Raw genomic sequence first — 26,474 nt, 5'->3', positions numbered from 1 at the left:
TACTACAATTTCATTGTTTGTGCTCCTTAAGAGGCTCAGAAATTCAAAGAAATCAATTTTTCCTCTCACCTGGGAGCATTGATTCAAAGAGGATAAATGGGATAAAACCTCAACAAATCCTGGGGTTTTATCTTCTTTAGAGATGATGTTGTTCATCCTCAATTAAAAAGAACAAAACTTTAAGGGACTCTGAGATTAAAGGAGTTGAAAAATAATAGGATAAAATGCTGAATAACTTTAGAGCTTATCCCAGATTCTATAAATGTGGATTGATTTCTATTGTAGAATTGTCAGGTTACAGCAAAAATGCCCCCCAAATATTCTAAAGTCAATCAAGAATAATTGCTGTGTTGACATGAAACACGTCAATTAGCAGAAGAAAGAAGTTAGTGTAAATACATAATTAGGGCCCTCAGGAAGTCTCTGAATGATAAGAAAAAATGAGCTTCAATGGAAAAGAAGAAAGGTTGAAGCAGCAAACCTCTAAGTTTCCACCAAACTGAAGAGTTAAAGGTGTATGGAACAGGATATGGTCAGCTCCAGAACCGACTTGGAAAGAATCCCTCTCAAAGGCAAGAATAGGACAATTTGAACAGTGGGAAAGAAAAGAGCTACAATAAACTGAAACTCATTCAATCTTTTTGGACCCATGAATATTAAATGATTCTGCAAAAGAAGAAGTGGTCACTTGGGAAGATTGCTTTGAAAACTACTTCGCACAGTGGGAATCAGACATTGATTCTCAGGGAAGAAAAATGTTAATGAAGGGAAGTTTCTTCTTAGAGAAGTATCCCAGCTACTTATAATAAAGAATGATAGAATCAGAATATCAATACTTTATATCTCCTGATGAATAAATGAATCCAAGCAATGATTATCAATAACTGTCCAAATCATATGATGACAGATTTTGCACAACTCCTGTTAGAATTACACCACCTGTAAACTGTTCTTCATATGTGTACATGCACATACCCACATGTACACAAACAAAAATCAGAGACTGAGCTCTTAAATGTAACTACTGATGATAGGAAGATAGTGAGACATAGAGAATGATCCGTGAGAACATAGGGAGACACTCAGCAACACCCCAGTGTAAGAAGTTCTTCAGGATAAATGACTCATTGCTTTCACTGCAAGAAAAAAATAAACAGAGAACTTTCAGAATAAAGAAACTTAAGAGACAGGTGAATTCAATTGCAAAGCATAGGCCTTCTCATCCATATAAACCAAATAACCAAACCCTAAAAGAGTATTTTGTTAGGAAAACTGGAGAAATATAAACACTGGTTGTCTGTGTGATAATATTAAGAAGCCACGGTTATTAGCAACTCAGAGTCTGAAGCAGGAGGATAACAAGTTGGAGGCCAAACTGGATAATTTAATGATATCCTGTTTTGAAACAAAAATTTAGGAGAGGGCTGCAGATGTAGCTCAGGGTTAAAATGCATGCCTAGCAGTACTGCAGCCTTCAGTTCTATTGCTGACACTGGAAAAATCAAAAAGAATTCAGTGTTATTTGCATGATGACCATGATGATAGTTTTGTCCTACTTTTCTATTTATGAGTAAAATAATATGATGCCTTGCACTTATTTCTAAATAATATGGAAACCCAGGGCATTAGTAAGTGTAATTAAAAACAAAATGAACTTACCCACATGTTGTCAATTACTGAGAACAGATGATGAATATACATGGATGTGCATATGTCTGCGATAGAGAAGAGAGATGGATGGATGGAGTGACAGATACATGGATATATAGGTTAATAAAAGTTAAACTACCTCCTTGGACATGTTATCATAGTAGAGCAAACCTAAATAAAGAAAAACACAACCTTCGGGACATGCTTCAAAGACACAAGTGAAATGAAAATATCACCTAAGAGTACCTAAAGCAGGAGTGGGCCACTTAAGTGAGCCAAAGGGGATATGACAAAATGAGAAGCATTTGCTGAAGTGCAGTGAACTGAGGAAAGTCTTCTCTTTACTTCCCTAGACTCGCATTTGATTTTCACACTATAGACATAATGATGATTATCTGGCAGATTCAGAGGTTTTGTAAAGGGCAGCCACAACAAACCTACAACTAACATCCTACTCAATGGTGCTGCTGGTTGCTTGAGTCTCAATGTTACTGAAACTCAAAGAACTGTAAGCTAATAGAAAAGCCCATTTGACTGTACATCAAATGAAAAAAAATGAGGATGGTAATCCTCAAGTATTAATTTTATAAAAGACCAAGAAAAGGAGAAACGTATTCCAAAGAAAGAAACCTGAAGAGACATGACATAAACAATACACAGATCCCACACTGGAAAGGAAAAATGATATAATATCCTTTTGATTAATAGATAAAAAAAAATCCCTGGATTTTCTTTTCTAACCCTTCTCAAAACCTGGAAAAAACCTGAGTAGTGATCTTCAGTTCTTGTCCTTTGATCTTTTTCTACATAAAATAATTAATAGATTCAATGAAGTATCCATGGAGTAACAGCTAAATAAAGGCAACTTACTTGTGGAGATAAGGCAGAACAAAATTCTCTTTCCATCTAAGGCTTTGAATACAGTCTGCAAATTCATTTATCAACCCTCCTTTAACAGCATTTGTTGTTATACAAATATTAAAAATTCTGGTGGCTCTTAGGAGTTAGTTTTCTAAATAATTGTTCGATATTACTTTTCTAGTCCCATAGGGAAGTTGCTCATTTTGCACATTGTACGATGTACAGCTTTATAGGCATTTTCTCAAACTGTCTCACTATGGGGCATCATTTTTGTCTAGTTGGAAAACCTTCCAAAATTTCTTGGTACACTGTTACAAGCCATATCAAATCCCAATACTAACTGGCTCAATTCCCAAAATGAATTTCACTCACTGCTCATAGATGGACCTGGACTCTATCTTCACTTCTCCATGGTGATCTTGGGCCTGCCTTTTTCCTCTTAGCAATTTTGTCTTCAGGCTGCCTTCTTCTGTAGTGGCAAATTCTGAAGGCAGCAATCAAAGGTTTAAAAAAAATTACGATTAAACCAAAATATTAAGCAGAAGTGCCCAACCTCAGTGACTGTACATCTTACCACATCTGTTATCCTAGGACCAACCACAGCCAAGCACCAGAATGCTACACACTATAGAAGGGGAAGAGTAGAGGATAGAGAGGGCACCCTAATGTCTCCAGTAGTCATTCTCTTTTAGTTGACACTTCCTTTACCTAATACAATCAACTATCATCTATCTGATCCATACCGTGTGCTGCCTCTTCGAATCCTTTTGGCCATTTGAAAATACAGGGAACTGAGTCATCTTTCCAGGTGACCTTAGTTATGGGATTGTATGGGGAACACTGATGGAAGGTCAGAGTGACAGCAAACTCTTCGGGACTTCAACAGGAAGGCTGCTTGGGGAACTGGAGGGCCCATCAGGGCACAGAAGCAGCTCTGGGGACTCCAAGGCCCATCTCATGGGGAGCCTGGGAAGCAGGGTCCTGGGCTTTCTTTCGGTTTAGTTTTTCTTAGGTGCTTAGTCCCAGTACCCTGGGAGAGTCTACCACATCGCTGACTGCACAGGGCCACCAGAGGGCAGTGCTATCCTGAGTGTCGTGCCTGCTTGAAGGAAGGTCCCACTTCCCGACCTGAGGCTGGGGGTGAGCTCACCACATTGCCCAGGAAAGCCCTCGCCCGCAGCTGGCTGTCCAGGAGGCCCTCGGAGGCGGTCCCTAAAGCCAGGGGAGTGGCGGGCGCCTCCCCAGGGCCCTGTCCTCCTGGGCAGCAGTCCCCTCCCCCTGGCTGAGGAAACCAGAGCATCGGGGCAGAGTCCACAGGGTCCCACGGCCACGAGGGGCAGCCGCAGGCCTCACACGAGGGGGTCTGTATCCAGGTGAGGACCCTGCGGCACCCTAGGTCCCCAGCTGGGGTGACAGCAGGGCAGGCGGCAAGGGCGCAGGGCCCCGTCCCCAGCACGCAGACCGAAGAGGAAACGCCTCAGAGGCGTCCCCGGGAGACGGGGGTGGGGCCTGTGCAGGGCGGGAACTTTGAGCCGCGGTCACGGGGAGCTCCGAGGGGGAGGAGCCCGGAAGTAGCGCCCGCGGCGGGGCTGGAGGTCCCGGATGGAGGGTGCAGCTCCCGGGGTCCGTGATGACAGGAGAAGGTGAGCGGCCGGGAGCGGCCCCGGTCTAGGTGCCCACACGAGGGGGGACCCGGAGGACTCTGCCGCCGCCCTGGAGCCTCAGTCCCGGCTGCCTGTCCCCTGGAGCCGCCGGGGCGGTCCCCTCAGCGCCCACCGCGGACCCCGCGCTCCCGGTTCTCACCTGAGGGCCCTCCTTGGCGGAGCTGCTGGTCACAGCGGGTGGAGTTTGACCTGCAGGGTCCTGTTCAGGACGCGGTGGCCTCAGCCGTGTGGCCTGCGCCACGGACCTCAGAGGAGAAGAGGGGGCCCGCAGGCCCCTGGAGAGGGGAGGGGAGCCCAGGTGACCTGGGGGCAGGAGGCCTTTAAAAGGGAGACCCGCCCAGGTGTCAGGTGTCACTGACTCTGTGTCCTTTTGTTTTCCTGTGGCACCTGTGGATTCTGGGGTTTAAGTCCTGTTTCCTTCCTGCTCCTGGTAGACATGGGAAGAGACCCTGCGGGTTTTAAGGATTCAGCAAAGCAGTGCAGTTCCTGGAAGTGCCATGGAGAGAGCAGCGATAGGGTGGGCATCAGGGGAGGGAGTCCTGGGGCCCCAGGTTCTCCACTGTGTGTGAGAGAGTCGCCTGGGGACAGCTTTTGCAGAATGTGCCCTGGGATGATTCCTAGTGACGGCGGTTGATTGCTAAAATGGGTTGTTTGCATGCTTGGCTTCAGACACCAGCCTAAGTCTGATTCCTCTAGGAAACTCCAGGGAAATCACGAGGTGGACAGTCCTGTTGGACCTTTCGTTTTAGAGATGAGAAAAGTGAGCTGGCAGGGTTTAGGTGATTTTCAAAAGGGTATTTTAATGAAAACCTCAGTGTTTCCTGATGCATGTTGTTGTGGGAGATATGCTTCCATTCTCAAGTGACCAGGGATTTGTATTCAGCCTGGCAGAGATGAATTGAACACCTGTAAGGAATGTGAAGTAGCACGTGTTCTGACTGCTCAGTGTCCAGTTAAGTCAGAACCTAGGACACGTGAGTCTGTAAAAGAGCACAGTGTAAGAGGTTAAGGTTGCATTTTGCCTAATACAAGTTATTGAGTTGAAGTTGCATTTGATAATTTTAAAATATTTAAGGAAGTACGGTGTTTGGTCCGTTTCAGGATTTATTCAATAGAGTATCGGATGTTGTTTCTTTTGACGACACTGTGGAAATGTGAGCGAGAACAAGTTGGAGACATCTTTCAGGTGGAAGCATTGCCTGAGGAGGAGGTCATCAAGTTGCCCAAGAAGCCATTTTGCGAAGCCCCTGTTGACTCAAGGCTTTTGAGGAAGAATTCATGTGTGGAGACTAATTCTTCATGGGCCTTTGCATTTGGTGAGTCACGGAATATATCTGAGTAGATAATCATTTACCAACATGTCCACAATAATCTCACATATTATGTATGACAGGTCATGGCTCAGTAAATATTACCATTTCCTTTTTTGCATTTAAGAAAACTAATGATGGCATAATACTTTATTTCTTTTTTGCCTTGAAGTACATCAGTATCTTGACCAAGCATGATTGTTGGTAGGTAGGATAGCAAGAACTTGAACTCAGGGATTTTATTGTCATGTATCAATCTATTGTTTTTCATTGATTTCTATTAATATATCCAGGTTGGCATCCATTACATATTTAGCTTTTGACTTTCCCACCTATGGGCACCCTGACAGCCCTCAACTCCCTGTAAGCACAGACAACTCTGTAAGGAACATGAGGATAAATTTCCCTGTGCATGTCCCCTTGTGAAACTGCTTAAGCACTATGTGGGTAATCTATAGACAGGTGGAATTTCTAGGTCAAAGTATGTATGTTTACTTCTTTGACTAAGCACTGCCAAGTGGCTCTTCTGAATAGCTCTGTATGTGGCCAGGATTGTATTATCTAACTTTCTAACTTTTGCATGTTGAGTAGATACAAAGTGAGAGGACACTGTTTTTGTTGGTATTTTTCTTTTCTTTCTTTTTTTTTCTTTTGAGAGGAAGAGAGAGAAAATTTTAATGTTTATATTTTAGTTTTCGGCAGACACAACATCTTTCTTTGTATGTGGTGCTGAGGATCTAACCCGGGCCGCATGCATGCCAGGTGAGCATGCTACAGCTTGAACCACATCCCCAGCCCAGTATTTTTCTTGATATCTATTCTGATGCTTTTCTTTGGGGGATTTTCTCCTGTGAAAATGGGCTTCCTCTGGATGCCTCTGCCCGTTCCTCTACTTGACCTTATTTTCTTCTTTTTTTTTAAATTTTATCAAAGTGATTTCTTAATTCCAGTTTTATTAAAGACATTGTCCCTTGCTTGCAAAGTCTATATCTAAAGCACTAGTCCTTGCATCAAGGCCCAGCTTGCTCTCAGCTGCCCCAGGAGGGGAACAATCTTTGTCAGTAGCCAAGAGACACCCCTACAGGGGCCACAGTACTCTGGTCCTCTGGTATCTTGCCAGCAGTTCTTCCCACGCTCAAAGAGGGTTTCAGACACTGAGTCAATGGTCCGGGTGGTCATTTGTTGCCTTCTAATCTCAAGTTGAGCTCCTCTGAGAGGTGATATTGAAATCCTTCTGTGTACCTGACCCATCATTTTAAATGATGTTCCAAGTTCACTTTTTGGTATATGTGTGGTTCTGGGGATTGAACCCAGGACCCTAATCCTGTTAGACAAGTGATGTACCTGAGCTACACATTCAAAGACCCCTTTGCCACAGGGTCTAAATTGCCAAGGCTGACATCAAACGTTCCTCTTTCCTCCCTGGTGGCTGGCATGACAGGCGTGCACCTGGAATTGTCACACTCTAGCCTGTGATGGGAACTCATGTGCCTCTGTCCAGGGCTGAGCATGGTTCTGCAGAGTTGTGCTCCAGGATCCCTGCAGGGCTGTGGAGGCCTCTGCTGCCCAGCAGCCCTGGTGCCCTCTCCAGTGCTCCTCCAAGCCGAGGGAAGGCAGCTGCCCATTGCTGTAGGCTGACTTTATTTTCTTTTTATGGCACTCATACGTCCTCAAGAGTATGTTGGATTATTTGTCCATTACGAGTCTAACAGGTCCTCTAGAATGTTCAAACAATTAGTAAAATTCCTAAATAGTAAGTGAGCATGCACAGAAATTGGACTAATGTTTTGGGAAGAACAATGTTGGATGATATATTCATGGCTTGAATATATCATCCAACATGAAGTTATATTTTATTATTTACAAAATAATAAAACAATGAAGCAATACCATGGGCTGAGCTAAAATATATCCCCAGGATCTTAGGCATTCTGATCATCTCTGGGTAATGAAATGGAAGTAAAGGTATCAAAGCCAATGATCATCTGTTTCCAATTTTCTGTGATTTGGTTCAAGTGGTAAAGTGGTGATATTTATTAATTAATGGATAAAATAGGTTCATAATTGTTTTAGAGTATAATTAGGTGCCTTCAAACTTTTGGCTGTATGTGCACATTTGAGAATGATTCCAGCCATTCTGTCATCCTTTGGGTCATTCCCCTCCTATGTCCTTTGAGACATTTTCTATGTGAGGCTTTAAAAAGAAGAGAATATTGTGTAAAGAAACCTTGGGATCTGTGCAGTATAAAATTGAATGGGTTCATTCAGAAATCAGAAATTCTATTGAAAGATATTTGCATGAGCCAAATAAAACCTATTTTTAGGCATCCTGGTGAAGACAAGGTTTTATCTTTATGTCTCATTTTCTATGTTTTGTTGTTGTTGTTGTTGTTAGAATGAAATTCATATGTTGCCAGACCATTCTATCAGATGTGTAACTAGATGCCATTTAAATTACCCACTTTTACATGGTAGACATTTTTTAATGAACACTGCCTGTCTGCACCTTTTTTAAAAACAGGACTGGGATCAGAAGCCCAAATACTAATGGTCAGCTGGAACATATTTTTCATTTGGCCTACCTGTCAGTATTCCCTGAGGTCATCTGTGCAATCAGCTTTGTTACTCCTGCTCCCTCACTGGATTTAATAGAAACCATTGCTATGTATCAATCAGGGACACAAATCCCACAACATTGCATTCTTTGAATATCCAGAGTCCCACTTTTCACTTTGCCATGCCTGAGATCAGCAGAAATATTTATCAGCAAATGTGAGATTTTCAAAGATTCAATTCTATGTGCTCCTTTCCCAAAGAGCCTTAGGCAGGGATATAGCATACATAAATATTAAGTAAAGGCCATAGTTTTTAAAATGTCATCCATTGAATAGTTGACACATGTCTGAGATACTTTTTTTATTTTGGAGGAGGTATTATTTAATAGGGAATTCCAACAGCTACGTAATAGTGAAATGAGAAGTCTTGCATCCATTTAATTTTGTTTCTGATGATTTTTATGAGAAAGGATAAGATACTTTCTTGTTCCCTTGCAGATGTTGCCCACTTCTGTGAATGAGCTAAAGATGGATTTGCTATGAATTTTCTATTTCGTTTCTCAGGGCCTGAGTCAAGCCAGCCTTTGTGCTGTCAGCACATGAGCTGCTGGTCAAATGTGAGGAAGTGGTCTTGCTTTATGAAAAGACCACCCTGATTCAGTGAGTCAGAGGCACCCTGCAGTACCTGTTTTCCTGTAAAGGCAGATTGCTGTGGATGGCCTCTGGCCTCATCATGCAGCCCTGCTCAGAGTAGGGGATTGAGGATCCATGCAGATCCCTAGTTCTTTTTAACCTTTATTGCCATTGGGCCACCCCAGGGTCCTTGGACTGTACCTGGTCTTCTGGCCTGGGTCAGGGGATGTGAGGTTTGGAATCCCGCTCTGTGGCAGGATCCCAGGCCCCCCAGCCACTTGAGGGCAGGCACAGCCTTCCCTAATTGTGTTAGACGGGGAGACTTCTCCCACCCATCCTCATCCATGCTCATCACACATTTTGTAGCTTGACACCTGAGGACCTTTATTCATTGACTTAGTGGTTAGTGGTGATGGTTTCTAAGACTAAATGACTCTTTCAAGGTCACATCACTTATATGGTAGGGCTAGAGCATGGATCTTCCTAATTGATTTCATGGGACTCTCTCATGGAAACTGTGACTGCCTCCTAAACACACACTCTACATTTGGAGTGTCAAAATTCTTGGCACTGCCTCCTTGGCAAGTGTATCTTGTCTTCTACATGGGAATTTCACAAATATTTTCCTTTGGTTTGTGGAGGTCATGCAGAAGTGATTATATTTGAAATAGCCCAAACAAGAAATACCAGTTGTCTTTTTCACACATGGATGTGTGTAGTAAATACCCCTTTCTGTGTGCTTGCATGAGTTGCTCCTTTGAATTTGTTGAAGAATGGTTGGCGGGGGAGCAAAGTAATGAGAGATGGATATCAATGCTTGTCCAGTATTCTGAAGTGAAGAATGTATTGAGTATGTGAAGGCTTTTCCATGAGTCTGTCCTCTGTTCTCTTTGTTTGTTTGTTTGTTTTATTTTTTCAGTTTTCAGTGGACACATCTTTATTTTATTTTATGTGGTGCTGAGGACTGACTCACGCATGCCAGTCGAACACGTTACCACTTGAGCCACATCCCCAGCCCCCTCTGTTCTCTTTTTTCCTAGCAGTTTCTAACAGGAAAGGAGAACAAACATTGAAAGTACGGTGAATGATTATTTATACCAATGTTATTTGAATCAACTTTGTATAATTCAAAATTACCTTTTTGCTAGCAAAATTTCATATGTTGAGGAAATAATGAAAATATTGGGGTTGGGGGATGAGGATGGGCAAATCAAATATTTTTGAGCACCAAGACCTGTTTTTTTTTTTTTTAACTTAAATCATAAACTGCCAGAGGACCACACCAAGTAGATATTTCCAGAGACAGTGGGAAGGTAGTGGCACATGAGGAAGGGAAGAGCTCTCAGGATGGGAAGAGGGGGCCGCTTCAGGACTCACCGGGCATGGCACGAGGCTTCTGGCCATGATACATGCCTGGGCCCACTGAGTGGGGCAGATCCATGCTCTGTGTCCCTCTACCCTCCTCTGTAGCCTGTGTTGGCAGCAGATCAGGGAATTGGGGTCAGAAGTGCTCCCAGTAATATAGGCACCAGCCCCCAGAGTGTGTTCCCAGCCCTTTCCCCACCTGGCCTGACTTGGTGCTTGTGTTGATGCAGGGCTGAGACCCTACAGTTATCAGAGTGTGTCTGTGGTCCAGATCTATCCTGCATGGCCAACATGCTCAGACCTTCAGCTGGGTCCTAGGCCTGCTACAACCAAACTCTGTCAACTGGGTGGCCAACCACAGAGGAAGGGCCTTCCCTCAAGCTCCAGGGGCTCAACACACTAGGTGTTGGGCGGTCCCACTGCCAAAACACCTCACAGGTTCCTAGGGGACTGTCTCCCCAACTCTTCCAGCCCTTGCCCACTCTCCTATTGCTGCCCACGATCTGTGGTTCCCATATGGGCATCCCGTCCTGGCTCCAACCTCACATAGCTGGTATTCCCCAGTCTCCCTGGTATCTGGGTCCAGACTCTCCTCTTACTACAAGAATATCAGATATTGGATTTGGTCCCAGTTGAGGCTGTGTTCCATCATGTGAGCTCTTAGCTTCATCACTGTGCAAAGACTCTTTTTCCACACAAGTTCGCATGACTTTTGGCTGGCTAAGAATTTTCAGGCGACACTTTTGTAATGAGTACACTTTCCTTCCTTCCGATCTCCCCCCAGTGAGCATTCCTCGCACCCTTGTCCTAGTTCCTTTATGGCAGTTTCCCTCCTTATGGCTGAGAGGACCTAGTAATCCCTGGATTCACACGTTCTCCTTAATCACCAACACACTGCAGAATTCTCCAAAGGGCCATATATGCTCCTAGAAGTTGGTGGTGGAAATAGTTCTCCATCCATTAATCACTACTCACTCACTAATGTCCTTGTGTCCTTGACAAAGGCTCTCCCTTTCCTGGTGTTCCTGAATAGAAATCCTCTTGCATCTTGGATGAAGAGGGTTATATATTGTGCAGAGGTTGTTGGTCCACTGAGCATCTTAGAGACTGTTCTTTATGGAGCCTAATGATCCTCATTGGGGAATGAGGCCAGGGTCCTAACTGTGGTTAGTATGAGGACACCATGGGTTCAGAAAAGGGAAAGAAGGACAAGGGAAACTCAAATGTCTATTCATGGCCCCTGGAGTTAGAGGACTTACCCCTTTGCACCTGGGATCAGGAGACCTCATTTCCTCGAGGACATGCACACTCAGACATAAATCTTGAGTGTGGGTTCCTTTCTGGGGTCCAGGGCTGTTGTTAGCCACCAGGAAAGACAGTGCTCTCCATGCTGAGTGGAGCCATTTTTTCCAGGAAAGGGAGCCCATGGTCACGCCTTGTGCAAAGCATCCCACGCCAGGGGCTCTCATCCCTACATTCCTGTCCTGAAAGGAAGCCACTCAGAGGCAAGGTGGGTCCAACCACCTCCCATGTGTTCACTCAGCACTGTGTTCCGGCATCACCCCAGTTAACAGTCTTGATGGGATTGGACGTGGCTCAGAATGTCACCCTCATGAGCTCTACCCTGCTACAGCTGCAGTTCTGCAGTGGGAGAAACTCAAAACCTCGAAACACATGCACATGAAAGAAAAGAGCAAGAGCCAGAGCCCAAACAGGCCAGGTGTGGCAAAGACAGCTGGAGTGCCTAGGTTGGGACTCAAAATTATGTCAGTGGGGTGGCATTGCTGCTGGCACCAGCATGATAACAGAGAGCCAGCCCTGCTCAATTTGGGGAGCAGTGTGTTGGGGAAGGCAGCAGAAATTGAGAGGCAGGATTGAGTTTGGACCTAGGAGGAGGTTGGGTAAAAGGCCAGTGTGGGTTGGAGGGCCTGGGCAGATAGAGAGAGGCCAGGGCACACCCCAAAGCCTGGAGACTGCACTTGATGTCCAGGGTTGTGAAACACTGCCTCCCCTCTTACTCACAACTGAGAGCAAGAGGCATTGATGAGTTCAGTTTGTGTGCAGCTGCATCCAAGGTGGCTCGGCTAGGTACCTCTGTTTCCTTGACTCAGGAGGCTGGGAGTCCAGGCTCCACTGAGTCTCAGCTGGGAGGATCAGAATCTGAGTTTATGCCTGTGTTCCTAGTAGGATCCATGTTGGCTGAGTCTCAGTGTCTTTGTAATGAGTGGATGGATGACTGTCATGTCTTTATCACAGGACACACTTGCTGAATGGATTTGTTTGCTCTGAGGAGGAAAGAGAGGGGGGAGTGGTGCTGGAGACAGGGATGCAGACAGGGGTCATGAACTTGGCATAACTCGGTCTTGGAGATGATATCCCATCACCTGTACCCACTTCAATTCCCATGAATCAGGAGGCTGAGCCCCCTTGAGGTGAGGGGTGAACCGGTTCTGGGCAGCAGGATGCTGTGGTATCTCGGAGTCTCTGTGAGACCCCAACACTAGACACACTTGGCCCTTTTGAAATCTTAGGAGAAGCCTTGGGAAGTTGTATGGCAGAGGGGAGCAGCCTCTGCATCTCGGTCCCCTCCAACTTGCCATGGTGTAGAGAGGGAACTGCAGCCAGGATAGGACGGACATTGGCCACGTCCCTGTGTGGGACACAGGCGTGATTGAGTTAGTGTGCATTCTTTTTCTCTCCCCTTCTTGTGATTGTCCCATCTCTACATTTGTGCTTTAGCCACCTGTGAATCCCATCTCTGGTTTCAGAGAGAATAGAGGGTGTTATGGGCCAATAGACACAATAAACCCTAGAGATTAGATGCTACCTTACTTTCCAGAAAAGATTGGGCACACCATGAGTTTCACAATGATGGGACCAGTGTCCAAAAGCTGCTGAGAGGGAAGGACTGGTTGTGAATGCATTTTTGAAGGCTCCAAGCTGGAACTCTAGTGGCACCAAGCAGGGCAGATGCTGGTGGGGATGTTTGGGTAGTTGTTGGTGAACACATGTGCACCTGAGATGGGTAGGCATGGAGGAGAAATCAGCAGCCCATAGGGCTTTTGAAAGTGGTCTTATGTGAAAAGAGGCTCAGGTATGGGCACAGGAAATGATATCATTGCCTTGACAATGGATCAAACAGAACATGGAACCCTGGTATCCAGGCACCCACTTCACTGACCAAGCCATCTGAGCTCATTTGGTTGGAGAAACTGGAGTGTGAAGGATGTTCCCCTGTCCTTGCAAACAATGCCGATCCTCAGGCTCCCAGGAATCTCAGGGATGCCAATTAGCCCTTTTGTGGATACACTGGGTGAGGCTTCATCTTAGACGCCAGATCCTCTGGGGATTGTCGCAGAGGAGCTCAAGAGTAACAGTAAGTAGGACAGGGCAGGTGAGCCCAGCAGGCCCTCTAGTCTGATCCCTGATGAATGGCCCAGGACTCCTATTCTTACTGTGTGTGTGTGTGTGTGTGTTTGTACTGATGGGAACTGTCCCATTGTGCTTTGACTCTAGTGTATTGGCACAAGTCATTTTTCTGTTTGTCACCATATCCATTTTGAACCCACCATTCTTGTTTCCAACCCAGGGTGAAAATGATCAGAACATGGAGGAGCCCTTCAGCATACAAAGCCTTGAACCTTACAGGCAGGACCAGCTTAGGAATGAGCTCCTGCCTGACATTGGTGGGAGGAACCTACATTTCAGCAGCAACATGGGGTTAATCTCCTGGCATTTCATCCCCACCCAGCACGTGCTGGATCTCTTGTTCCCAAGGTAAGCACCAGACCACCAAGCCCAAGTGTGTAGCCCCCTCATGCCTGGGTCTTGGGGCTGCCATGTACCTCTCAGGGACCCAAAGGTTTGTGATACCTAATGAGATAGAGGACCACACTCATAGTGGAAAGTCAGCCCCGAATGGGACGAGTCCTGGAGGTGCCTGCCACAACCTTGCAAGGGCAGTGAACTCCTCTCTCAGGGAGAGAAACCATCCTGACTCCAGCTGATTCACAGAGGTCCGTGGAGGAGTCCCCACACACTGGGCACCACAGCTCAATGGTGTGCACTGAGCTCATTCCCAGGTGGACTCAGCAAGGCCAGGTGGTCTTTCTGGTGTGATGTTGGCTTCGTGAAGAATGTAGATCTGTGCCAGAGGCGTCTCAAAACTCGGGCCTTGGGAAAAGCACTTTTGGATTAATAAAGACATGTTAGTTTCCATAGTGGGACAGAGCGTCCTAGCTGGGACATAGCTGGACAGGGGCTTTGGACATGGCAGCTCCCACACCCAGAGATATGTGGGAATCAGCAGTTTGGGCTCATTCACTGATGAACACAGAGAAATCACCCACTGTGTGAAGACACGTTTCCAGTCACGTTTCATAATTCAGTGAAAAATGGGGTGCAAATGACTGCCATTGTGTCCCTTTTCATGGGGGTCAGCCTAAAACCGCAGGTGCCATGAGTACATATCCTACATGTGAATGCATTCCTGACTCCATGAGGCATAACTGCACGTTGTCTTCTTCAGTGACTATGGTGGACCCCTAGACCAACTTCAACATGGAATGGGCTTGGGGTCTGTTTCCAGAATAGGGACCTGCAAGGTGATTTGACTTGGGAAGGCTGAGGAAAGACTGCTTTCCCCAATTCTGTTTTCTGCCTGCAGTGTAAGGTGTGGGGCTTCAACAGTAGGAGGGGTAAGGCGGGGAGTTGTAGGTAGTCATGGTCCTCTGGGAGAGCCCCTGGGACAATGGATCCCCCCACACCACACCTTCCTGTCCTCCCCCAGGGCCACAGAGATGTGGTCTGCACTCATGGGAAAAGAGAGGTCCACTGCTAATTCAGGGGGACTCAGTGAGAGCTCACAGAGAATGAGGTAGCATTGCATCCCTCACCAGGGGAGGAGGTGTCTCTTGAGCCCTGAGAAGACTGGGCAGGAGAACAGACACTCCTGAAAGGTGCATTCCAAGTTGGAGAGCACGTAGCCAAGGGGAAGAAGAGTGTCAGGCCTGCCCAGAGGAGGGGAGAGCTGGTCAAACCATGGATCTAGCGCTCCTTCGTTGAAGGCTCTTTGCCTATGGCGACCTGTCCTGTCCCTGCCTGTACAGCCACTGTGACTTGTCTGGAGTGGACTGGTGTGTTCAGAGCCAGGGACAGTTCAGGAGTGTAGGGTCAGAGGTTTGCTCTGGAGGCCGTGGTGAAGGCAAGGCCAGGGTTTTGCTGACTCCACACCTGCCTCCCCACAGTGCCTCACCTTCCTTCCTGGGGACCTAGGTAAACTTCTTCACCGAGGCTTCCCATCAGCCTCCAGGCTCTCTGAGTCTGCAGCTGCTGCTGCCGTATATGTATCTCTTCCTGGAGCACCAAGCACACCACCTCCTGGCCCCAACTGAAGATGACATATCAAGCCAGGCAGAGCCTGAGAGCCAGGCGGACTGTGGTGAGTACCTAAGGGTATATGAGGAAAGGTCCGACTGCTGTCCCACTGCAGGGAGTCTGTATGCCTGGTGTTGGGCTGGAAATTAGGATAAGCCTTTGTCCACTCAGGAAGTGACCCCAGTCTGCAAAGAGGTCCTGTGTGGGCTAAGGGCCTGAGTTCTTCCTGGGAGCAGGGGTATTGTCTGTCTGTGCGAAGGTCAGGGCAAGGCAGTCATGTTGGCATCTTTTCTCCTCTAGCTACAAGCTCAGTTCCTGTCACGGCTCCTAAGCCAACCCCAGAGCCAGAGCCTTCTCCCTGGGAAGGGGCAGAGCTGGAGTCCAGGACATCAGGGGTCTCCACTCGGTACTCCCCACGGCCCCAGTACAACAGGCGGGTGAGAGGCAGGTGCCTCATTCACGTCTACCTGGAAAACAAAAGGACAACACAGTATCAGAGCATCCTGGTGAGTCTTCGAGCAGGGGAGTCTCCTGGGAGCCCACACTGGGGAAGACCGAGTCCACAGCAAACACCTTGGACTAGGCCTGTCTTCTTGAACTGGAGCTTCTGGAAGGTCAGGAAGGAGAGCAGAAAGTGAGGAAGAGAGAGGCGGGAGAGCAGCAGCATGCCAGGTCTGGGTGCGAGTGGGCCTGCGTGTTTTGGGGTGTGCAGGTCAGAAGTGCAGGAGTGAGTGCTGGGTTCAGAGGAGGTCAGAGAAATATCGAGGGTGCAGGCCGTTCTCTACTGACCTTGGTATTGAGGAGGAGTATATTGAACCATGGAGGTTGAAGCAGAGGAGTTGGCAGTCATTTTCTTGTGTGTGAGAGGGGATATGTTGCTGGTTGAAGGGAAGTGAGCCATTGTAGAATGATTAGGGTGGGTAGGTGTGGGTCACAGACAACTGGGGGCCTTGGAGGGGCCCATTAGTGTCCTAGTTTGCATGTATATTAATAGAGATTCAGCGGTCTCTGCAGAATTTTCCTGGGTGTGGAGTATCCATCATGAGACTCTGGTGTCCACCTCCAGGGGAGCCATGTTGAACCACTGCACCTGCTGGGTCCGAACCTCCTGATACCCCAGAAAGCACTGACACTCTCGAGCCCAGCAACTTCCATGCCTATCATTAAAGAGTCCTAGTGTGTGTTGTGCCCTGGCTGTCAGGACCAAAGCACCTAGGGTTTGTGCCTGGTCCACACAAAAATGCAGCTGCATCCCAGACCAGAGGAGGGATATGGAAGTCCACTGGACCATTCCTCCCATCTTGATGGTACTAGAGTGTGTCTGTACAAAGCCTTTTTGTCCTTATTCCCTTATCCATGTAGGGCATAGCAGGTTGAAGCAAACTCTTGTACCAAGATTGGACTAGAGGCTCATAGAAAGACCCCACATGATCACATGAAGGCTTCAGGTAGCAGGGTATCAAGATGGTGCCCTTGTGTTGAGTGCTCACTTGTCTCTAATTGTCCTCGAGCACTGTTCTCTGGGTAGCTACTCCCAAATTCCCTCTCTGATGAGCTTTCTCCAACCCTGCTCAGGTGACCTGCCAGGACATGACTCCAGTCATCATCCGCAGGGCCTTAGATGCACACTTGCTCCAGCAGGAGGATCCAGAAAACTATGAGCTTCTGCAAATTGTCTCGAACCATCAGAGTAAGTGGAACCATCAGAGGGTAGGGAGCAGTGAGTCACAGTGGGCTCACAATTACTGGGAGCCAAAACACAGTGTGCGTTGGCCCAATGCCCAGGAAGAGTATGGTGGGACTTGTGCACAAAACAAAGTGTAATGATGGGGCATAAATCTGCAGGTTCTTCATGTTCCCCAGGGGCTGTGGACCTGCCTATCATGTTTTCTTTCCTTGGCCTGAGGAGGCATTGCAAAGCTATTATCCACGAGGGGCCAAGAAGAGAGGCTTCTTTGTCTTGTGTCAAAGAAGACAGACAACCACAGGGTGCCTACTTTGAAAGCCTTTCCTGACCTAGATGAGTACATGAGAAAAGCAGTTCAATGAATAATCATTTCTGGCTTCCAATCTTTCTATTCATTGCAAACTGAGTTCATTTAGGACCAGAGGCCATTTCTAGAGAGAAGTGTGTGGTAGAATAGAACCATCCACAGCTTGTAAACTCTTGAGAGAGAGAGAGAGAGAGAGAGAGAGAGAGAGAGAGAGAGAGAGAGAGAGAGAGAGAAAGAAGAGAGAGAAGAGAGAGAGAAGAGAGAAGAGAGAAGAGTGAAGAGTAGAGAGAAGAGAGGGGAGAGGGGAGAGGGGAGAGAGGAGGAGGAGGAGGAGGAGGAGGAGGAGGAGGAGGAGGAGAAAAATGAAAATAAGTTGAAGGAGGAGACAATGAATAAGAAGGTCAAGATGACTATAAGAAAAAGCATGAGAAGAAGATGAAAAAGAACAAGAAGAAGGAGAAACACAAGCTGAACAAGAAGTATAACAATAAATTGATTAAAAATGTGAATGAGAATTATACTCATGAGGAGGAAATGCAGAAGTGGGGAACTCAAGAGAAATATATTGCTCTGGATGGCACAGCCCTGCTGTGGACATCCTCCACCCACGCTCAACACACCTCCAAACCATACCTCTCAAATTAGTGTAGCCCTGTATGAGTGGATGAATCCACTGGCAAGGTGGAGGCACCCACCATCAAGTGATTCCCCCAAACCCATGTGATCATTGCTGCAGTGGGGAGAAAACCTTCAACACATGAGTCTTTGGGGACCAATCCAGATACAAAGTCTAGCTGTTTCTCATTGGTGGGTCCAACGTGAACTAAGAGGTTCTGAACCACTTTTTGCTAATCTGTAAAATGGGGAGGATAGTTACCCCTGATTCTTAAAATGGCTGACTGAAGTCTGACTTTGAAAAAGCCTCTGAGTCTCCTATTCTTTAATTTCATGACATCCCATGATTTTGGTTGATCTATGCTACTGCAGCTTATTAGACCCATTCAACCTGCCTATCTGGCCATACGTCTACCTCCTCAGGCCTTGTAATTAAACACCCATCCACCCACTCTCCCACTCCTAACACGATCATACACACATACATGCATACACACAGGTACATATATCCACCCATCCTTTTTCCATCCATCCACACATTCTTTCATTCATGTATCCAATCCATTGATACTGATGAGGCCTTCTGCTATGTATCAGGTCATGGGCTGTGATATGTCATGTGATAGGTCATGGGCTCCAACAGAGAGTGCAATAGTACCTTAGTCTATTTTCTGTTGCCATAACAGAATACCTGAAACTAGGTGATTTATAATGAAAATAGGTTTTATGTAACTCAGGGTTCATGAATTTGTAGCCTAACTGTCCAAAGAGTAGTTGAGGTCTCTACTGTGTCCCATGGTATCACAGGGAGTAAGGGCCTAGTACTGCATATTGAGGAAAGACAAGCTGGCTGGTCCACACATTTTGGCAGGGTCCTTTTGGGAGCTGAAATGGTGTTGGTTCCCCTTTCCATCCCAGTGCCTAGCATATAAGGACCACCATGTACTGACTTGCTTCTGTACTATGAACATCACCTTGAATGTACTTTGAACTTGAACCTATAACCCACAGAATGTGCAAGCAAGATCAAATTTGCATCTTTGGATGACTTTTCTGATCCCTGGTGGCTACTGGGTTAGGAAGAATGGAATTCGAAGCAGGAGGACAATAAGGAGGCTGTTGTATCAGCAGAAATGAGACACGGTGGGCAACTGAATTTGGGTGACAGTATAGGGGCCTGGAGGCAATGGGAGGGACTCACTTGTGAGACTCCTTTTGTTGTGGTGATCAAATAGATGTGGGGGTGAGGGAGGCAGATATATAAAAGATGGCTCCCAGGTTTGGGACCACCGGGGAATTACCTGGAAGACTTGAAATGCCATTCCATGGGGGCTTGAGACAGGGGATGAGAAATTAGGTACCAGTCTAGTGGCTTTGACCTTCCCAGAGAAGCCTGCTTGTCATTTGCCTGTATCATTAGCAAATATTTTTCTTTCTGCAGGGCAGCTCTGTCTTTCTTGGCCACCGAGGTCAATGGCATATTGACAGGTCCCAGTTGCTAATGCACCTTCTTTAAAAGGGCTCATCAGCCTCAGGGCAACCTGGGAAATTTTTACTTCCAACATTCAATATCTCTCTCTCTCTCTCTCTCTCTCTCTCTCTCTCTCTCTCTCTCTCTCTCTGTCTTTCCTCCCTCCTGTTTCTCTTTCTTCCTCTCCTCGCTTTCTCTTCTCTTTATTGCACATAGACATCCTCACACTCCCACTTACACACTCAAACACATACCCCCCAATGGGGCTTGGGAGGACCCTGATTATATATGTGTAGCAGTTTGTGAGTATACACATGGGAGTGAGGTGTGGAAGGGAAAAAGAGCTTCAAATGAGAAATTTTTAAAAATCTAGATCTCCCCTAGTGGCTCAGGAGTTTGATGCACGAGGATCAGGAGTTCAAAGTCAGCCTCAGCAACTGTGCAAGGCCCCCAAGCAACTCAGTGAGACCCTGTCTCTAAATAAAATACAAAATAGGGCTGGGGATGTAGCTCAGGGGTTAAGCATTACTAGTTTCACTCCCAGGTATAAAAAAACACATACAATCAATAACACAACAACAATAACGAAACAAACCCCAGGTCTCAGACCATATGCTTAGTTAAACAGCAAAAGTAGTCCATAGAAAATTGCTGTCTGTAGCCAATGGGTAACTCAGGCACTCATTCAGCAGATGCTTTCAGGGGCCCTCTCTGTGTCTAGACTGGGTAGGCCAGTCCATAGAGATCCCAGAGAAGCTGGAGAGAGAGACAGCCAGCTCCCTAAACTTCATGCTGTGATCTTAGAGGTCACACCGGAAGCAGTGAGAAGGGAGCCAGCCATTGTCTGCTTGGATGGCAAATTCAGGAAGACTGCACCCAGAGGCACCATTTGAGGTGGGCCTTGACGTAGGAGTAGAAATTTATAATGCTGTAAGAGAGTAAGGGTATCTCAGGGAGTCAGAGATCTGAAAGCCTCAGGAAAAAAATGGTAAGTAGTGCACGGAGACTGAGTGATAGCCAAGAAATAGGAGACAGTACTGGGAGGTGGAGGATGTGGAAGTTGGAGCCCTGGTGACAGATGCATGAGCTTGAATGGTGGACTGCTAATGAGTACAGCTCCCTTGGAGGGCACACTGGCAGCTACCATTAACATTTCAGATGCCCACGCCCTTTGGCCCAACAGTCTCACATGTTGGTGTCTGCCGCAAAGAAGCACTTGGCAAGGGGTACACACAGGAATCAGAGCACTTTGGTAATATAAAAGAAAATGTAGCCAGGCACCCTACTGCACTCCTGTAAGTCCAGGGCCATGGGAGGCTGAGATAGGATTGAAAGTTGGAGGTCAGCCTTGGCAACTTAGCAAGATCCTACATCAAAATTTAAAGAGAGAGAGAGAGAGAGAGAGAGAGAGAGAGAGAGAGAGAGAGAGAGGAGAAAAGGGCTGGGAGTGTGGCCCAGTGGTAAAGCACCCCTGGGTTCAATCCCTAGTACAGAAAAAAAGAAGAAAATATATAATAATATGAATAGCCACCAATCAGGGACTAGTTAAATAAGATTTTGCTCCATCCCTGCCAAGGAATATCATGAGGCAGTAACAGGAAATGAAGTAGATCTCTTGAGGGAAGAACAAGAGTAAAAAATATTTTTTTTAATTGCAGCACAATGAGCTAGTATATACACACATGTTCCCCAGCTCTGTCAGCGGTGGGTACCTAGAAGCAATGACATCCCAGTACCAGTGACCACATCAAGCATCAGATCTTGGTTTCTAATACCATTCCCCAACAAGTGGGAACCAAGCTCCTTGGAGAAATGTCTGAATCTGGACAGGGGCAGGGAAAGATAAGGCTGGACTATCTTGTGGTGCCAGAGAAGAAGGAAGCATTCAAAAAAGTGGAGGGTGGGACTTGTCAAAAAAACACAGGAGCTAACTCAAGAAAAGTTCCAGTAGCCAAAGCAGGAACAATTTGAGCAGAAAATAGATAATGATAGCACTGGATATTTATTGATTAATTGATTGCCGAACTGGAATTGAATCCAGGGGCACTCTTCCTCTGAGCCACATCCCCAGCCCTTTTTTTATTTTGAGACAGGGTCTGTCTAAGTTGCTGAGGGTCCTGCTCCATTCTGAAGCTAGCCTCAAACCTGTGATTCTCCTGCCTCAGCCTCCCACATCACTGGGATTACAGGTGTGTATCCTGGTTCGCCAGCCTAAAGTATACATCTCTTGATCCATACTGATGTGAATAATTGAATGCATACATAAATAGAGAAGGCTTAGCTTTCTCTTATAGTTAAGGGGAAAAGGGAAATAAAATATCACTGATCAGATGTCACCACAGCAGTAAGTGGTGATCCAGCAACAGGTGCTATCATTAATGGGTGAACATTTGAAGAAAAATGGGGATCAATTAGTCTCAAAGTATTTTCCCCAAGATATTTATTAATTCAAAAGGAAAATATAGTAACTTTATAGTGGATAAACCCTTTAGACATCAACTTAACTAAGTGATCAAGGTCAACACCACCAGTCATCAGACATGTTGATGTGGTGAGCCTCTTGATATTGTGAGCTGAGAATGAGCCAGCACCATTTCTGTGGCATTGACAAAACTACAGAACCTCCCTCTGATCTTGAGAAAACACAAGGAAACCCACAGTTCTACAAAAAAACCTGTTCCTCAGTGCTGTCAAGGTCATGAAAGATGAGTATTGACTGAGGGACTGTCACCAATTGATCAGGGTCACAAAAGAGAAATAACAACTAAATGCAGTGTGAGATCCAGGATAGGGTGATGGAATCAGGAAAGGATCTTAGTAGAAAAATGGGAAATTCCAATAAGAGCTGTTTTGCTTTGTTTTTAGGTACTGGGGATCTAACTCAGGAGTGCTTTCCCATTGAGCTACATCCCCAGCCCTTTTGTATTTTTATTTTATTTTTTTTTTAATCTTGAGACTGGGTCTCATTAAGTTGCTTAGGGTCTTGTTAATTTGCTTAGGCTGGCCTCCAATTCCCTATCCTTCTGTCTCAGCCTCCTGAGCTGCTGGGATTACAGATGTGCACCACTGTACCCAGCTTCCAATATGATGTGAAGTTCAGGTGATAGTACTGAACTAATGATAAGTTCTCAGGCTTGATCATTGTACTAGGGTTATGTAAGATCTGAATATTAGGGAAGGCTAGGTGAGGGGTGTACTGAAGCCATCTGTTCTATTTTTCACAACTTTTCTGTAAATCTAAAATTAGCTCAACATAAAAGGTTTAAAAAGTTGCCACATCGAAAATTTAGGGCAGATGCCTGGAAGGCCTCATGGGAAATTTCACTGCTCTGCCTGTCTTTGGATTTGATATTGGGAGACCTCTCCTCAGAGCATTAATGCACCCACAAAGATTTATTCCGTCATTCTGGCCTATGGTTGCCCAAATGGCTTATATCTTTAGGCCAGACAGTCCCCCTTCCTCCTCTGCAGTATGGAGCCCTAAGCCTCCCACACCACCTTGGGATTCTCAGCCTGGCTGGCGGAGGCTGCAGGGTAAGGCTGTAGCAGTCTGGGGAAGGCTTGGCAGGTGAGCGAGAAGGTAGTCCAGAGGGAGAGAGGCTCAGACACTGGTTAGTTGAAGACTGGGGCTTACAGAGGTTAGGGGAAAAGGGAGGGGGGCTCTCCTTCTCAAGGGTTTCTTTCATGTTGAAATCAGCCAGCGGGAATGCTGGCACCCAGAAGCCCAGCTGGGGGAAATGTGAGAGTCCCCTTCTCTCCCCTCATGTCACAGTGCCATCTGCGGCTCCCAGCTGGCCATCGAGGATGCATTAGAATTGTCAGTGTGCACCGGGTGCCGGGGAGGTTCCCATCAAGACCTTGACCCACTCAGGGAAGGGAGAGTTAAAGAAGCAAGTTCTAGACTCTCCTGGTGCTGGAGGGGAGGGTGGACTGGGCACCCTGTGGGCTTTAGGATCAGGGGTTGGGCAATTGGCAAGAATCCAAAAGAAGGCTCTGGTCCCACCCCTCTCCAATGCCCTGAGTAGCCTGCTTCTCACTGGCTCTGAAGGTGCAGACCCTGCTGACATACCTCTAGGGACAAGGAGCTCAGTCTGTCCTGGGAGAGCGTAGGGTCATGGCATTGGCCCCACCTGTGGATTCAGTTTTCATTCTCAGCCAGGAAATCTGGGACATTTGACAGGGCAGGCTGTGGCCCCACCTTTCTTGGGACACTCTCAGCCCAGGAGTGAAAGCTAGCTGTACACAGATTGTTCTGGGTGGCCCTGACAGCCCCCTCCCAACCCCGGATTCTGGGTTGCTCTCTGCTGGCCTACAAGGTTATTTTCAAATGTGCTGCCCCAGGAGGGAGGTGGGTGAGGCCAACATCTGGACCAAGGGGCCATCGTTGGCCCCCACAGCTGGAGCTATCAGCAGCCAATGTTTTCCCAGACATTATTTGCCTTTGTAAGTTCCTGGCCCCCAACATACCCCCCCGGGAGAGGGTCCTGAGCCTCCTCCCCACGACTGGGCAGGGAGAGACCCGAGAGCGCCCTGACTGGCTGAAGTTCAGATCCTCCCAGCAGCTTCTGCTGCCTGAAAGAAGGAAGGCCTAGCCAGCTAGGCTGTCCCTGCAGTGGTGTGGGCATGAGCAGGACAAGGCCATGGAGAAAGTGTGAGGGGACCCTGGACACAGTGTGATGCAGAGAGAAGGGGCAGACCTCTGGAATGTTCCAGAACCTAGCTGGCTGACCTTGTATCTGTTCCTCTGTATCTTGTGCCACTGAATGGAAAGAGTTCCTTGCCACCTGATTGGAAATAGTCTCTGTTTCAGTCAGCTTTCTTGCTGCACTATTGAAGGACCCAACCAGAACAGTTGTAGAGGGGAAAAGTTGACTTGAGGGCTCATGTTTTTAGAGGTCTCAGTGCATAGACAGCAGGCTCCATTCCTAAAGGCTCGAGGTGAGCTGAACATCATGGCGGAAGAGTGTGGTGGAGGAAAGGGGCTCACATGATGATCAGAAAGCAGAGGGAGACTCCACTTGCCAGATACAAACATATATCCCAAAGAATTGGGCCATGACCCTCCCCAGCCACACCCACCACTTCAGTGACCACTCAGTGAATCACTATGAGGGGATTAACTCACTGATGGGTTAAGACTCTCACATCCCCATCATTTGTCCTCCAAACCCTCTTGCATTGTCTCACAGCTGAGCTTGTGGGGGGCACCTCATATCCAAACCAGAACAGCACCCTACCACACCTATCCTCTCCCGTGCCTGTTTGCCCTTTGTAGCATGTATTCCAGCATGCACCCCTCTGCTAGAGCACGACCCCCAGGAGGGCAGAAGGGGCCCTTACTTTACTGTCACTGCTCCCTGGCCTCCAGAGCAAGCTTCCACAGCTCTTTCCTAGCTTGCCACTCTCATTCCATCTGCTTCAAGTGACATTGTGGATGGGGGTCACAGAAGGAGAGACAATGTTCTGTGGTGGCAGGCTCTGGCCAGAGGAGTCTTCTCCTTGAGCAAAGTGAGTCCAAGGTGGGCACTATGGTGGGAAAGACTGGACCACAGCCCATGGGGAGGGATCCAGGCCTGAGATGGCTGCCAGGACACCAACCCATAAGACGACTGCTCCAATTCAGTCTCAGCATGGGCTCTGAGACACCTCCAGGAATCCCCAGCACCAAGCTTGGGGACCTGGCTTGGAAAGGGGACTCCAATAATATTTGCTGATTAGAGGCAATTCATTCTTAATTGTTCTGTGCCCACCTTGGCATTTTTCTGTTTGGGACTTTTGGAAGTTCCTCTTGAGATGTCCTTACACCTTCCAACATGGGCATTGCCATTTCCCACAGGGCAACTATGCTTTCTTCATCCTTCCATTATGGCTTCATGATAATAGAGTACACATTCACATGAGGAACCAGATTCAGAGATGTTCAGTAACTTACCTAAGGTCACACAGCCTCAAAGTTATAGAACCAAGATTTGAGCACAGGTCCAAGGTTTTCTCTTTACTTTGCTGCCTTCTGTAAAAGATGTTCCAAGTTCTCATTTGATTTCCCAGGACACTCGGGTCCCACAATCCATTGTATCTGTACATTCTTGCTATATCATTGCATCCTCAACCCCAACCTGGTTGATGAGCACAGCATAAGACATGAGCCCGATTTCACAGATCAGAGAGGAGCCTGTAGCCACCCAGACAGTAAATGGCAGCACTGGAACTAAGCTCAGGTGAGCCTCATGTCGGAGCATTGCCCTTAACCTTCTACCAGGCTAGGACTAAGCTTTCAGGTCTCATTGGCTGGCCCAGGGCTCCTGACCTCCAGCCTGCATTAACACACTGTGCTCGAAGTTTTCCAGGGTCCTCACCCTAGTCAGAGCCTGCTCCTTTTACCCCATCCACAGGGTCATTTCAGAGAACCCTGTTGGCCCTCCAGTGAAGAGACAAAGGGTGTTCAGGCTGCCAGGGCACAGGCCAACAAGGTGAACCTTAGGGTACTACGGAGCACCTACAAAATCCTCAGACTCAAGGCAGCAGCATCTTGACTTTTGCTGAAAGCCAAGCATCAGTCCAAAGAATATTTACTGCATCTCTGCAATATGCCTGATATTTCATGAAATCATTTTTCTTATTTTGTGGAATTGGGGATCAAACCTACAGTTGCCTTTATCACTGAGTCTTGTAACCCTGGCCTTTTTTATTTTTATTTTTATTTTTTTTATTTTGAGGATCTCACTAAGTTGCCCAAGCTGACCTGAAGTTTTTTATCCTCCTATCTCAGCCTCCTGATTCACTGGGGTTACCAGGAATGTGCTTTTTTGAATCTGAAATACATTTTTGAAAAAGCATGAATTAGTCCAGTGCTTGCTATGTGGGATATAGTCACTGCACAAAATCCATGTGAATCTTTACAGTCTTGAAAGAGGGACTACAGATATCACCCCCATTTTGCAGATAGGTAGAGTGAGGGTCAGAAGAGCCAAGCCACATGT

General features: G+C 46.9%; 1 protein-coding gene across 4 annotated transcripts in view; it reads left to right on the top strand.

Moving 5' to 3' along the window:
• The first annotated feature begins 3,658 nt into the window (after window positions 1-3,658).
• The window catches only part of LOC144371453 (uncharacterized), a 36,705-nt gene continuing 13,889 nt past the window's right edge, over window positions 3,659-26,474 (top strand). For 2 of the 4 annotated variants that reach the window (XR_013431450.1, XM_078033765.1), the window contains exons 1-6: window positions 4,076-4,154; window positions 5,277-5,491; window positions 13,628-13,815; window positions 15,285-15,478; window positions 15,715-15,920; window positions 16,990-17,104. Coding sequence is in view for 3 of the 4 variants with exons in the window: in XM_078033765.1 (XP_077889891.1) it covers window positions 15,382-15,478; window positions 15,715-15,920; window positions 16,990-17,104 (418 nt within the window). In the remaining variant the exon portion in view is untranslated. Of the gene's footprint in view, window positions 3,885-4,075; window positions 4,155-5,276; window positions 5,492-13,627; window positions 13,816-15,284; window positions 15,479-15,714; window positions 15,921-16,989; window positions 17,105-26,474 lie in introns of those variants that run through there. The other 2 variants (XM_078033766.1, XM_078033767.1) reach the window with 2 other exon arrangements.

Source organism: Ictidomys tridecemlineatus, chromosome 16 (assembly GCF_052094955.1).
Source record: "Ictidomys tridecemlineatus isolate mIctTri1 chromosome 16, mIctTri1.hap1, whole genome shotgun sequence".
NCBI classification, from domain to species: Eukaryota; Metazoa; Chordata; class Mammalia; order Rodentia; family Sciuridae; genus Ictidomys; species Ictidomys tridecemlineatus.
Note: the sequence above shows the minus strand (reverse complement) of the source record. Positions and strands in the feature narration are given on the sequence as shown.